The following is a 15,260-nucleotide window of genomic DNA, read 5'->3' on the forward strand; positions in this document are numbered from 1 at the left end:
ACCATAGAATCATAGAATTGTCTAGGTTGGGAGGGACCTTTAAGATCATCTAGTCCAACCATCAACCTAACTCTGATAAAAAAACCCATCAATAAACCATGTCACTAAACACTATGTCAACCATGTATAAGTCCTGTACAGTCATACCTGCCGGTGCCCTCCTGGAGCTGAATGCCCACCCCGGCCGGGAGAGCGCAGTGCCACAGAGGATGAGACCCCTAAGACGCGTGGGGCAGCTGAAACTCCCCGGGGTGCAGGGCTCGTCATCTCCCCGAGGAGAGGTTTTCTGAAGGAGCCAGGTGAGCGCAGGGAAGGACAGGGGATGCTGCGGGCACCGACAGCCGGGGCGGGGCGGGTGTGCCGGGACGCGGGCAGGGCCGGGCCCCGCAGCCGGGGCGGGCAGGGGGTGCCGCGGGGGGCGGAGGGCCGGCTCCCGCCTCCGCGGGGCCGCCCCGCTGCAGTCTCCCGGCAGCCCGGGAGGAGGAGACGGCGGGGCGCGCAGGAAGCAGCGGGGCAGCCCCGCGGAGACGGACGCCGGGCGGGCGGCAGCTCCGCGCCCCGCCGCTCCCCGCGACCCCCGGCCCCATGGCGGGGCCCGCCGCCCCCCGCGCCCCGCCGCGGCCCTGGGCCGCCCTGCTGCTCCTCGCCGCCCTGCTGCCCGCCGCCGCACCAGGTAGGCAGCCGCCCCGGGGGCAGGCGACCGAGCCGGGCCGCCTGCCCTGCCCCGGCGCCGCGGCGGAGGCACCTGCCGCCGTCCCCGTGTTTGTGCCCGTCCCTCCGGCGGTGCCGGTGTCGGTGTCGGTGTCGGGCGGCCCGGCCGCTGCGGCGCTGCCCTCCCGCAGGCTGGGGAGGGAGACCGGGGCGGGGCGGGGGGTTTGCAAAGCCGGGGCAAGCCCCGGCACCGAGCGTCTGGGGGATCGCCGCGGCTCCGGGAGAGCGGGACCCTCCGCGGGAGCGCCCTTGCGGGCTGCAGCCCGGAGCTGCCCCAAGCGCAGCCGAGCCGGCTGCGCTTGGGGCAGCTCCGGGCTGCAGCCCGCAAGGGCGCTCCCGGCCGGACGTGAGCCGAGGGTAACGGAGGGCTGCATCCCCCTTGCCTCTAGCCCGTGGCCGCCTTATTCCCGCTGGCACCGGGTGCTGGCCCCTTCGTCCCGTCGAGCCCCGCTGACTCGGGTAAGGGCGTTGAGGAACGGGGCAGCCCCCGCGCTGAGCATCTTTTCTGAAAGTCGGGCGGGATCCCTCTTTTCTTCATTCCCGCCGCCGGAGCCCTGTGGATCGGACCCCGGATTCTCCCGGGCGAGGCTGGGGCTGCTGCCAGGATTCCCCCGGCGCTCAGCCTCTGCTTTCAGCTGCTCCGGAGGTCGGGTCGTGGGGTGGGGTGGCAGAACGTCCCCGTCCGTTCCCGCCTGGAAGCGGTGTACGTGGAGAGCAGCCCCCGCGGCGCTGTCCTCACGGCGGGCAATGCTGCGCCCCGGATCTGCCTCAGCTGGTGCTCGCATGGTCTTTGCACCAGAGCATGGCTAGAGGCAGGGTATAGAGGGACGTATGGAGGCATTTCAGCACCAGATCTTAAGTGCTGGGGTTACAGTGGCCAGGGCAGCAGGGGGACACCTGCTCCCTGGCTCTGGATGCAGTGGCTCTCTCGTCTTCAGCCCGATGCTGTAGCTGCAGAGGAGCCAGTCAAGGACGGTAACATCTCACCCTGCGGCAACTCAGGGCTGGGCAGGACCTAATGTCACCCGCGGCTCCTGATGTGTTTTAGTGTGCAGCTAAACAAACTGGAAAGATCTGCTTAACCTGGAACAAGGAAAAGATCTTCAAGCCTGGTTTGAAGACCCTGGTGCAGCCCTCTCTTTGTGGGCTGCTGGTGGTGCGTGGCTCGCAGGGTGCACAGTCGCAGAGTGTGTTTGCAGGAGGCTGAGTGAGCACAGCTTTGGGGGCAGGTGCCCATATATCCACTGCTGTCTCTCTTTCCGTGACGTGCTGTGCTCGTCCAGGTTGAGCCTGGGATTGCTCTCCTGGAAGTGGGTTTGCAGAAGCACTGCTTTGTGGTGGTGGGGAATGGAGGGGGAACCGGGTCTGCTGTCCCTGGGGCTGCCTGCTGGCAAGCGAGAGAAGGAGGGAAGGGAGCAGGGGAGTTTGTGTACTGATAGCGTGGGTGACATCCATGGGAAATGTCATAGCCTGTGAGGAAGAGTGTTAGCTGTTGAGGACAGGCAGGCTTTTGCTTCTCTGACTGTATAACGTCAAAAATGATTCTAGGGGAGTCTGAAACTTTATGGATCTTACATCCAAAATTTCCAGTACAGTCTTTCTTCGTTTGCAGTCCCACACCAATGTGATGTAAAACCAAGCCAATTTCTGAACAAACCCAAATGTCTTGGCATAGCATTGCACAGTGCTGCATGCTTCCCAGCTACAAACCTCTGGAGCACACCAAAACCTGCTGAAGTGGGAACACCATGCTGTTTACCCCCAGAAGGGCTGTACAGGACTTCAGTGTGAGCTGCATGTGTGTTCCTTGTCCCTGATGGTGTGCTGGCCACACAGAGTGGGCATCATTTTCCTTCTGCAGTCTAAAGAGTAGTTTTTAAGCCACTAAACCCAGACTGTGCCCTGAAGAAGTGCAGTCTCAGACAGGAGGGCTAGTGGGTACTGGAGGCCTTTCTCAGAGGTTAAAAGCTATTGCTGAGTGCCTGTGCTGCCCTTGGCCCTGCTTCTAGCTATGTTTGAAATGGTCCCTTCCTGTTCCCTTTCTTCACCTTTCCAGCACATGCTTTGTCTAGGTGACCTGTCCCAAACTCACTCTGCAGTTTGGAACCTTTGCCTGAGTGCTGTGTCTGGGAGACAGGGAGGCTGCCTTGGCTCAGCGGAGGCTCTCTGACAAATGAAATGAAAGAGCCCTTCATTTTTTGTCCATGGAAAGAAAGAAAAGATTTTTCCCCAGTGAGGGTCTGTCATTGGGCTGGTACTCTCATTGACTTTGCTTCTGTTTATCAAAATGGAAAATCAGCATGGAGCCTGTGCCCAGGATTCCTGTGAGCAGTCTCTTGGGCCAAGGAAGCATAAGAGAAGGGTGTTGTGCTGGAGGCAGTTTGGGGACAGATCCCATTTATGGTTTGCCAAGAGAGATTTTAGTTGCTTGCAGCCAGATCGTGAATGTGGAAGGATGTCGAGCACATACTGACAGCAGAAAGCAGCCCTCCTGTAGAAACCCTCCTCCGTTGCTGTTATACAAACAATATTCAAGCAGCACCTGTGGCCAGTGGGAGAGGTTTGGGAGGAACGTTAGGAAGAGGCTGAGCTCAGAACAAGAGCCTTGCTGAAAGCAGCACTAACTCTCATTTTCCCTCCTTGTCTAGACTGTGTGACATAAACAGAGAAAGCAAAAGGATCTCCAAGGGAATTTGCCACTTCATTTAGCTCTAAGGAATGTATCTTCTCAGTTATTTAGGACAGTGCTGTAATGGTCTTAACTGTATAGCTCTGTACCAGCCTCTGGGTGTGCCAGAGGTATGAAAGCCCTTCTGCTGTCCAAGTCTGTAATTCCAGCTCTTCAGACAGCACACGGACCGAGGTTGGCTGGACATGTGGTTACAAAGATCCTTTCAGAAGCTGAGCTTTACAGAAAGAAAATATAGGGGGGCTGAATAGATCATGGAGCAAAATAAAGACATGGAATGCTTTCCCTCCACCTGCGGAGGGAATGGGATCTTGTCTGTACGATCCAGTACATTGAGTGAGTATTCATACGCCCAAAAAGTACAACTCTCTCCTCAGACACATTCCGTGCTCAAGCAATGGACATTTCTCATGCAGGACACTGAAATGGTAAATGTGGCTTCTGAGTCCCAAGATAAGAAGACGGACTTCATGTCTGCTGCAAGTTGTCTGTAGCCTTCTGCAGGTGGTCCATTATCTTCAGATCAATGAAGCAAAGCAGTATTTTCACCAGACTCAATTTCTGGTGCTCTTACAGAACCCATGGTTTCACCAGCTGGCAGCTGTGTCATTGTGCCACCCAGCTCTCTCCATCCCTGGGGAAATGCTCAGGTGTGTGGCTAAGGTGGCATCGGGATGTGCTGGCGTCAGGCATTGGGTCTTTTAAATTTACACTGCCACAGTTCAAGGACTGGGACCAGGACTGGGACCAGGACTGGAACCTTTTCCTGACCAAAGACCTCTGAGTGAGCCGGTGTTTGGTAGCCTGAGAGTGATCCCAAATATTCAATAACCTGCAGCCAAACCAGCACCTTTTTTAAAATTTTTTACTAGTTTTGAAATGTCAGGATCCACTTATGTTGTTTAACTTGAATTACCTGTTTTCATAAGTTAGTGTTCCTTAACGCCCCTTGTTGCCTGCCCAAGTGAACCATTTGTAACTAGGTGCATGTGTGTATCAAGGGAACTTTTACCACTTGTGCCTGTGATTTCTGCTGCGGGGGAGGACAGAGCGGGGGTGTTTAACTCTGCCTCCCTTAGACCGCTAACGCACTCAGCAGGTGAAGTGGTCGCTTCTCCAGAGGCAATGGCGTAGACATTGATGTGCCTTCCTCTCAGGAAGCTCCGTGCTGCTCTTTTCTCCCTGAAGCTGCAGAAGGACTGTGCTCTTGAGCAGCCTTGGGAGGGCACTCCCAGCCCTGCATCCTTGATCCCTCGGGCAGGTACCAGCACTCCCTCTTCTGCTTTTCTCCCCGCCAGAATCACCACTTGTCATCTCTGTTTTACAGCCCCCTAAAGCAGCAACGGTTTCTCTGGTGTCTTGCACTGCAGGATTGCTTTTATTACTCTGAGTGAGATTTTATTTGCTTGGAACTATGAGTGGTTTTGTTATTCCCCAAGATGAGAGATCACTTCACCTCGGCAGCCTGTGCCCCTGCCCAGCACGGGAGAGAGGAATGAACCACCTGGGTGTGAGGCAGTGAAATCCAGAGGAGAGCAGCAGGTCTGGAAGCCGGGGAGATCTTTTCTCTCTGGCTCATGAAGAGCCCCAGTGTTTTGCTTCCATGTGGGCTGGGAACATGTATTTTTGTTATGTTTGCACTGACATTGTAGCTTCTAAGGAGAGGTAAGGCTTATGTCTTCAGGGCAATAGAGGAGTGATGGGTCTCTTGAAGAAATGGCAAGTTGTTTGGAAGATCCTTCGCTGTGCGTGACCCAGTATAAAGTCTTTGATCTCAGATTTACATTTTCTTATACGTGTTTGCTATACTGCCGCTTACTCTGCCGCGCTGTTGACTGCAAAACCCACAGTCTGTGTTGAATGTTCGCAAACTGCAGCGCCAAAATAAGCACTGCCAAGATCAAGACAGTGGCTTAAAAAGCACAAGATTTAAAAAACAAAAACTGCTGAGATATTTTGCTTTGCTGTCTGTTCTGAGTCTCTGGGACACACGTTTCTAAGCTTTCCTCCACACCCTGGATGTCTAGGGATTTAGAGGGACAGCATGGTTTAGGCTGCATTTCCACTGCCTGCCTCTTACCAAAGGGGCACTTAGACCAGAGAGGAGATTTTGCACTGACTCTGTACCTGGTTAGATGGACTCCTGATGCTTTCATCCCAGCTCTAGCATTTATTCTTACTTGCGGGCACCAGCAGCTTTTGCCTTCAGCACCTCCTCAGTTGGATTCATTTCCTTTGGGGACATACAAGCACCTGGAAAGTGTGAGGTTTCCCTGGTTCCTCTTTAAGCTTTAGACAAGCTTGTGATGAAAAGGAGCTTTTTCTACAATGGACCACATGGCTGAGTGCTTAACTACTACACTGGCAGCAGAGTTAACAGAAGCAACATCAAACAGTGTTTACACAGTGGCTCCTTCATTGCGTGGTCTTGGCTTTCCTGGGGAGGTGGGAGGTTGTGCTGACAGCTCATGTACTTCTGGTCCCCAGCAAGACCTGTACAGGCTGCTGAGCTCCCTCTGCCTCCTTCGTCCTGGAGTGGATACTGGTACCCACCTCTCTCCAGACCTCTCGTCCCATGTCCTGCCTTCCTAAGGCACGTGGCTTCTGGGTTTCTGACACAGGTAGCTCTGCAGACACCAGTTCCTCCTCACCGGTTCCCCAAGACTGCTCTCTGGGTTATAATGTAAGGTCTTCTCTCTTCCTCTGCTCCTCAGAGTTTTCGCAAATATATGTTCAAACTTCAGCGTGTTTTGTACCATTCACAGCATTTTCAGGATGGTTAAAATCTGTGTAGGTTATATTGTATGTTTGCTGAGCAGCAGTCACCATACCTCACTCTCATCGAACTCATAGCCCCTGACCTGCCGTTAGCTCTTCATAAATGACATCTGCACAGCGGGACGTGGGAGCTCTTCCCGTGTGCCAGGTCGTGCCCTGGCTGTGTCACACCCCTGTGCTGCGGTAAGAGCTAGACGTGCTTCAGTGCTGCTGAAATCGGTTTGCGTGTATGGCTTCATTTTGGTGTAGGTGCTTGCATTTGGCAGGGTTGGTCGATATTGAAAGCACGTAGCCCCAAGAAGTGGAGAAGCAAGGAGAGGTGGAAGAAAGACCCAAGTCATGTAGAAATTGTGTGCTCTAAACAGAGAGCTTTTCCTAAACAAAGAAAAATTGTTAGTTACATCAGATGAAATACTGAAATCCTGTTGTAAGGAAGTCAGTCCAAGTTTCTCCTTGCCCTGGAAGAAAACCTAAAAGGTACATCCAAATTTAACTATGTATGGATTAGAAAGTGGTCTGGAGAAGCGTGCATTTTAAATCACCCCTCTTCAGTGAGTAACTTAATCATCAAATCAGCTCTTCATTGAACAGAGAAAATTACCCTTTGAGGACTGTGGAGTGTGTTCGTATTTCCTTGTTCCAGTGCAGCTATTTCGCTGTTACTCAGTCATCAAGTCCTCTTGGGCATCTTGCAATGGTCCCGGTTCCAGCAAATCTTTCCGACTGTTGTATTCTTCTGGCATTAAACTGATTATTTTTCCACTGGACAAGTCAGACGTTCTTAATATATACATCTGCTGTAAAATAAGAGGCATCCCTTCAAATGGTTATTTGTCGTCATGTTTACTGTATAGTTGGCTGCAATATTTTGGCTGAAACTCTTTTTTGGGAAAAAGTGCAGAACTGCTGGAGCTGGAATGTTAGTTTTTCCTTGTCTCCAAAAAGGAGACAAAAATAAGAGAAATTGAATAGTTAGTGTAATTTGTTGTGCTATTCTGTAATGAAGTGCTTTATCCCTCCTGTCACAGTGGCATCCTTGGAAGGGTGTACACGGTGGGAAGGGCTTTAGTTAGTAACAGGCAACAACTGCTGAGTTTACCTTAAAACTCCCTCAACAGAAAGCAGCAGATGTGACTGACAAACCATGCTGCTGTGGCTGGTGGCTTGTGATGCCCGGTGTCCATCCCAAGCCCTGCCACCTGCATAGGCAGCCCTCACAGAGCCCCGCGATGCTCCTGCTGCCAAGGGAGGGGAGCATGGGAGCAGCATCCCATGCCCACCCCTGCAGCCTGAGAAGTAGCCAGGCCTCACGTTTTCAGCCTCGGGAAGCCAGCGTTTAGTTTTACCTGTGCTGCTGAAGTCCTTGGGCCAGCTCTGAGAGCACCGCAGCCCGCCGGCTGTGGCCAGATAGGTGGAGGGCTGGATTTAGATGCTGTTATTCCTGCCGGGCAGTGTCTTCACGTGGCAGCCCCGCTGAAATACCCAGCGGCATCGGAATCCGGCCCTGCATGAGCAGTTGAGCTGCACTTTCGCACAGTCTGAATGTCTTTCCCTTTCATCACCTCTTGAAGCCGTGCCGTTTGGTGACATAACTCTGTGGTCTTCAGCGTCAGATGCTTTGCAGATGGCCCCGGAGCTCATGCACGGAGAGGCTGTAGCGGCGTGAGGCTGACAGCGGTCCGGGGACTTGGCAGAAGGACTTGCTGCACTTTGCAGGAGTGGCTGCTCTGTGTTCCCAGCCTTACTGTCTGTGTCAGCAGAGCTTCCCTTCGGCTTCTCTCCTAGCGGTGCCGTTGGTTTGACATTTCTGCTCTCCCAAAGTAAATGTGTTATAAACAATTTAAGGGCGAATGGCAGTGATTGAAAGGCTCCATCTGACTTGGCTGGACTGAGGCTTCAGCCTGATTTTGGGTTGCGTCTATGTTTAATATATTTATTTGGTATGTGGCTGAGGTCTTATTCCTGGGGAGGTGGGCTGGGGATCAGAAGACCTAGTGTCATTCATAGGTCTGAGACAAACGTTCAAAGTGACATCTCACCTTTCCTGGGCTCCATTGGCACTGTTTTAAAAATGAGTTGAATGCTTTTTCCACACTGTGGTGCCGGAGAACCGCCCAACCTAAGCTGCTGTTCTTTTCTACTTGAAACTTTCCAGATGAGAAGTTATGGCTGAAATCTTTTGTGAGATCCCCAGTAATATCTCGGCAGGGTTTCATCAAACTTCAGTAAGAGACTGTTGGGTTTGTACTGTCATCACACGTGGCATCCCTGCAAAGCAGTGAGCTGACTGTCCCCTGAGGTGGAGAGGGGTGCATGGGCTCAAGCTCCCCTCTGCGACTGAGGACACAAGTTCTGATGCTGTCCCTGCTCTAGACCCCCTCTTGTCTATTGTGTATTGTGCTGTGATGAGCTTACACACACGCTTATCTGCTGTGTGCGGTGGCACTCCCTGGAATCACTGGGCACAGCTGAAGGAAGTACATCCATGTTATTTTGTTGGATCAAACCTGCAAACTGATGTGGCTTGGTGTCTGCCTCTCCAGTCTGGGGATGTTAATCCAGCTGTACCACACAGAGGTTCTTGAGGATAAATTCATCTTAGTGATCAGGCCATGTTTCTCTGGTGAAAGAGACTGTGACCACAAGCTTGGAGAGCCTGAAAATGTAGAGTATCCCAGCTTCATTCCAGTCACTAAACTTCAGAGTCTACTTGGAACTGTTTAGAAAATGACTTTTAATTCCTGCTTTTTGTTGACTTCGGGGAGTGAAATGATTTACTATCAATCTAGCTACTTGCTACGTTGTAGGATCTTAGAGCAGCTTCGGTGGTGCTGGAGCCCTATTCCCAAGTGTCAGGTCCAAAGCTGTATGTACACAGAGGAGAGGGGAAGAGCTGCACTTGGAGTGTGTGGTTGTAAAGATGGGAATATCTTTTCCCATCATGATGGCCCACCAAGAAAGTACTGAATAACATCCACACTTTGAAGTATCTGGTGCTTGTGGACACAGAATAAATTGCTCTTTTCCTGAAAAACCAAACGCAACAAAAAATGAAATAAAACAGAAAAAATAAGCTCTTCTGTGACGGCACAGCTACAGTATTGAAAATCTAGAAAGTCTAAACCTTAAACAGCAATATTGGCAAGCCAAATTTTCTTGTTAGATGCTTATATTAATATACTTTTTTGTTTGGTATGCAATGGTTGCTGTGCTAGAGCACTGAGTACCTGTTCTTCACTCTTTATGGCTACCATAAGGCAAGTTGGTGCTCCCAGGCCTGGAGAGCCTGCTTAAATTGGTGTCAGGGGACCACTCAGCCACTACCGGGTGGGTCTTCATCAAAGCCCTTCCCAGCCAGGATCAGAGCTGCTGGGTTTCAGTTGCTGAGTGCAGGGTAATACCTGTTTATTGCCACCAGATGTCTCAGACCATACGTGCTCCTCAGCTGCAGTTCAGTCGCCAGCGCAGGATGTGCAATGCCCATGGAAGTGCTCATTGCTGAGGGCCAGACACCTCCGCAAACGCACTCGCTTTCCTCTGCAAACAGCTGTTTAAATTACTCTCGGGGAGGGATGATAAGTGGTATGAAACATCATTTAAGGCCAGGCTGGATGGGGCTTTGAGCAACCTGCTCTAGTGGGAGGTGTCCCTGCCCATGGCAGGGGGGTTGGAACTTGATGATCTTTAAGGTCACTTCCAACTCTAACCATTCTATAATTCTATGATTCTATGATCATGTGGTTCTGCTTGTGTTTGGTACCACGCTGTGCAGGTTGGGCTGGAAACCTGCAGCTGATGACGTGACATGGGAATGAACGTGAAAACTTGGAGGTGTGGAAATAGATTTCAGACCACCACTTTAGTAAAGTTAAAAGAGAAATGGCTTTGTATTGGCCTAAGTCTTTCCTCGGAGTGGTGACAGGCCAGCTGTCGCACGTGGCACTGGCACGGTGCCACACAGGCCGGCTGGTGCGGGCACAGCTGTGTCTGCACAATGGTGCAGTGGGAGCGCAACCGGGAGAGGATGGTTTCCACACTCCCCACTGGGAATGGAGGGAAGCAACCTTCCATGTATGTGTACCAGGGGGCAGGAGGAAATGAAAGAGAAAAGGAGTTTTTCTCTAGGAACAGCAGGGAGAGGGGAAGGATGTCAGCCCAGTGTAGAGAGGTGAAGCGAGAGCTCAGGTAACTGATGGACCTCAGGGTCTGGTGGGGTTGAGCATCAGAGTAGCTGCTGAGTTAGTATGGATGTTTCTGAAAGATGGAGGTGTGTGTTAAGAGAGAGGGGATTCTTTTTATCATGTTCCCACCATTCTACCTGCTGCAAGTTTTTTCTTAAGACTGTCACAAGCAGAACAAGCTGCTAATAATTGCAGTAAGGGTGGCAGAAACAGGCCCTATGAATCCAAACATAAGAGCCTCCATAAAATTAGCCATAGGGTTTGCAAGACTATAGGCAATGAGAAAGGAGCCATTTGGCTTTTGCAGAAAGAGGGGCCTCTTGCAAATATATATTTTAAGCTGCTTGTGCTGTATAAACATATATATTTTTAAGAAAAAACAGTTTTATTATGGTTACAAGCAGTCCTTGTAAAAACTGAGAAGGCAAATAGTGAAACTTTGAAATGTCTGCAGGAGCTTTTGAGTAATTTGGGGCCCCTTTTGTATGGAAGGAAAATCACTGTGTTTCAGGAAGCTTTGCTGCTCTAGGAGAATGTTTGTGCTTCTGAATGGTAGCAGATGGCCAACCCAGAAGGTGGTAGCAAGTTGCTTAAGCTACTTCTAAAGGAGTGCAAATTTCTGTGCCTCGCTAGTAGCAGCTAGCCTTGGTTTGGGGGATCCAAGCTAGGGCTTTGTCTGCTGTCACTGTAGGGCTGGTTCCCCAGTGTTGTCTGTGCACAACATCCAGGTCTGGGCTTCCCATAACTATGTTGAGCAACATCTCTTTGTATGCTATGCAAGTCTAGTCAAAGCACTGTGATGGTAGATGTTACTGTCGTAGGAATAAGGGTTGATTATCAGCAGCAGCTCATTATAGGAACTGGTCAACGTTGGTGACAGGATGTTCAGAGCTCACAATCAAAGCAGGAAATGCTGAATGGGTGTTTTAGTATTTAAAAACTTCATTGCTTCTGAACAGCACTGGTGCCAGTTCAATGTCAGAGGCTCACCTAGTACATCAGTACACTCTTTTACTCCAGCTCTCCTTCCAAATGTCCCACTTTGGGTGTTCAACCAAGGATACATGAGTAACACAAAATAGGAGTCTGTGCGCATTGCTAATGTATGGCTCTGGCAGGCTGCTAGCTGTAGCGTGTTAAAGACTCTGGAAGTCTACCATGGTCCTTCCTGAGGCTTGCTCTGCTGACTTTTACAGAGGCTTTGTTGACGTGAAGGGTTGATTTTCTTCCCCAGATGTCTCTCTTGCTGTATATCCCACTGGTCAGGGGTGCTCTGTGCTGTGTGGGGAAAAGCTGCAAGTTTTGCATCTCAACATTGGAGGCCAAAATATCAGTTGCTTTGTAGATATTTGTATTTTCAGTTCTAGATATCCCTGGGCTAAACCAAGGAAGGTGGCATGGATTCTCTTTTACAAACCTTCAGAGTGGTGAGTGCATCTTTTCAATATGTTCAGCTGCTTTTCAAGGGTATTAATTGGGTAGAATCTTTGCTGACCACGCCAGCTAGTAGCTGACAGACCATGATGTGTACACTGATGGGGTGATTGCAAGTAGGTGCTGCTGTTTGCCTCAGTCGTGTCTGTGCAGCGATGATAGCACAGGTTATAGAGTGCTGTGTAATACAGCCCGGGGCTTTGCATGAAGATGCTGCTTTGAATATGTCTGCAGAGGTTTCCTTTTTGAAAATTAAATTAAACAAGACAGTTGTTTATCAGTAATGAATATTTGTGTCTATCCGTTTCTCATCTGAGCCTAACCTACTGCAGAGCTCCCAAGAATAGCAATACTATTCTGGCTGTTTCCTTGGCGTGTGTTTTATCTGCTCTCTATGAGTTTTGAACTTTGGGAGACATGGATTGTGTACCGCCAGCTTCCCTTTCCAGGATATAAAGCTATGTGTGTACTTGTTGAAAGATCTTTTATGATAAATAATGTGCAATAAAGTTATTTAAAAGAATCAGGGCTGGTGTTGAAATTTCAAGACATCAATTGTGAACAGTTCTATATTACAGGTATATAAATAATGTTTTAGTGGGTTTTATTTGCATTTTTTGTGTAGAGGAAGAAGCAAAGACTGTGTTATTTTAGGATGTACTTTTTCCAATCCCTATGAAGAAGCTTAATCTCTGAGAGCTACTAATGAGAGAGCAGAGACTAAAGCTGAGCCAGTGTTTTGTTCTTAGCAAACCTGTACCTTGGGAAGCTCTCAAACTTTTCTGATTTATGAAAGGTTTGCAATGTGAAATAAAAATGGAGAATCTTAACTTCTTTTTTTTTGTTCAACGCATGATGAAACCTGAATTCCTACTCTCTGACTTTGTGAGTCTCAGGCATTTTTGGCAGTTTCTAGTGGAAAGTTGAACGTGCACTTCAGCTAGAGATGGAATGGAAAGACTTTACATAAACATGTGAATCTCCGGTAGATTAAAAAATCTGTGCTACTTTACAGGGTAAGGGAGCAAGTTTAGATATATTGAGGTTGTTTTAGAGAGAGGAATAAACAAACACTACCACCCCTGCAAGTAGTCCAGAGCCCTTAGGGATGATGATTTGGTGAAGTCTATGATATGCATAAAGGAATGGACCAAAAACAGCCACACCATCCAAATTGCCAGCACTATGGATCCAAAGCCAATCTTTCCTTAAAAAATGTCTCACTCACCCCTCCCCCCCCCCCCCCTTTGTTTTTTTTCCCTGTGTGTGTGTGTGTGTGAAAATCCCAGTTTAGGTACCTAAAGAACATTTGAAACTATGAGGTTTTGGCTAGTTGTGGCTTGGTTACCACTTGTCACTATTTCCACAAATGACTGAAGTAATCATTTTGGTGGGTGTTAAAGTGCCCAATATGAATGGGTTTTCCAGAAGCTCTGAAGAGTGGGGGTGTGAAGGTGGCTGAGAGTTGTCAGTCACCCCCCACAACCCAGCACCCCGAATCAGTATGGAGAAGGTTAACATTTGTCTCCTGCTTCGAGGGTCTGCCATAAAACGTCCCAGCAGCCAAAAGCTGAGCAAGGTTTGGAAGGGAATTAGGTGTTTGAATAGGAGTATTTCATTAAATGAAACTAAGCATATGAAGTGAATAATACGAACTAAACATATAAAGCTTTGTGCTTTATGGATGTGGGTAACCACTGCTTGATGAGGTTGGAGTGAAAGCTGGTGCAGATAGAGAACGGTGCTGCCTGCCGTGAATTTCCATAAGCCTAGTCCATGTTTCCCATCAGGATAATTACACACAATGTTTTTTTCAGCCTTTGAAAGATGCAGGGCCTTGTTCTTCACTTGACCGCCTCTGTAATGTGCCATTGGTTTTTATAAGATTGCACTAACCTGAAAGCAGAGCAATGGAGTGAAGATTTAGGTTCATAACAAGTAATCCAGGTGCACAGCATAAAGGTGCTGCCACGGTTTAGTTAGCCTCCTAATGAGCAGTGCAATTTTAGGAGGTGTGTTTTTCTCCCTGGAGATCTATGGCCATACCTGCAGGGAGCAGGACAGAGGTTGGCTCATAGGAGTGCACGTTCTCACCCTGACTTGTGTCCCCTGCCAGCCCACTTCAAAGCTAGCTCAGGCCGCTGAGACGTGGGGAGAGGGAGCAGTGGTGGAGGGGATGCATGACAGCCTAGAAACAATGCTCTCTCTTTTTTACTGCCTCGCCTGCGGACATCATTGGCGGCGCACCTAGAGGGGAGTAGACTGGTTCACCTGCAAGTGAGAAGAAATGTGGGTAGGCTGCAATGCCGTGACTCCCAGACCCTGGTCCCATGTCTAGACTGGGCACAGCGGCATCATGCAAGCTCCATGCTGGAGTAAGCGCTGGAGAGAAGGGCATCCTTGGGCTTGTGATTCTGCACAGAGCTGGATGACCTTTCCCATCTAGCCATACCAGTGTGGGCATCAGCTGTGGGTGGAGAAGTGTTATTTTCATCTTCAACTTTAACAAAGCTCTGCTTATGTTCCCTCACGTGGAAATCTCTAAAGAAAGCTTTTCCTTGGTGGCAGCTTCACAGAATATGAGAAAGCCTCTGAGATTAAGTCACTCTGAGTGAGTTCTGTGTTTTATTTCATGTTTTCAGGATGAAACCGCCAGAAATTTCAGATAAATGGAGCGGTGCTAGCAGGTGATGTCATTTCTTCCTGCTGCCATGGTGGATTTCACCATGTGCATTTGCCAAAGGGGTGAATTCTTTCCCATAGAAACACATGGAGAGATTATGGCTCAGAAGCGTCAGCTCAGTGTGGGAGTCAGTCTATTTTATAAGAGGGATAAAAGCCATCCTGGTGCAAACTTTGCACTGTCTTCAAGCCGCCTTCTCCTATTGTCATGGACAAATTTGCCAGGTTGTTAGAGGAGAACGAGAGTGTTGCTGCTCATCATGGGTTGTGCAGCCAAAATCCTGCCTGGGCTTCAGGGGCAACTTCCAGTACCCCCATGCCCCCAACAGCCTTTGGGTTCTGGGGAAAAGCAGCACACTGGGGCAGCAGAGAGCGAAGGGGAACCCTGCTTTCCAGGAACTTGCAGTGGAAGGGCCCGTTGAAACCCACAGGTTTTCCCGGGGCACCAGTGACAGATGGATCCTGCCCACACAGGCAGATATGCTCACGCCTGTGTGCCCTTGGGTCTGCCCTCAGGAGTTGCTCAGAGGGATCCTGCTGCCTTAGGAGTCTCTCATGGGGTTGTTTCTTCCCCTACCTTCTTCTCCTGCATTCAGAGAAATATGAAGTGGGCTTAAAGCCACTTTCTCTCCACTCAGGAAAGTGTTACCTCTTGTGATACCAACGGGGTGCTTTAACATCAAGTAAGCCATGCATCCGGGGCCAGTGCACCTAAAGACCCCAGGCTTTGTAGGGGCGGCTGTGAGAAGTGCGTAAGGATGGTCCACGCATGAGGGTGGAAGTAA

The 15,260-nt window shown here is 49.9% G+C and overlaps 1 protein-coding gene across 1 annotated transcript in view; it reads left to right on the forward strand.

Moving 5' to 3' along the window:
- Nucleotides 1–585: 585 nt before the first annotated feature.
- Nucleotides 586–15,260, forward strand: part of FNDC1 (fibronectin type III domain containing 1) — a 71,381-nt gene continuing 56,706 nt past the window's right edge. Inside the window, exon 1 of the mRNA XM_074144650.1 lies at nucleotides 586–842. Within this exon, the coding sequence (XP_074000751.1) occupies nucleotides 586–842 (257 nt within the window). The remainder of the gene's footprint in view (nucleotides 843–15,260) is intronic.

The sequence above is a fragment of the Numenius arquata genome, chromosome 2, assembly GCF_964106895.1.
Source record: "Numenius arquata chromosome 2, bNumArq3.hap1.1, whole genome shotgun sequence".
In the NCBI taxonomy this organism is placed as follows: Eukaryota; Metazoa; Chordata; class Aves; order Charadriiformes; family Scolopacidae; genus Numenius; species Numenius arquata.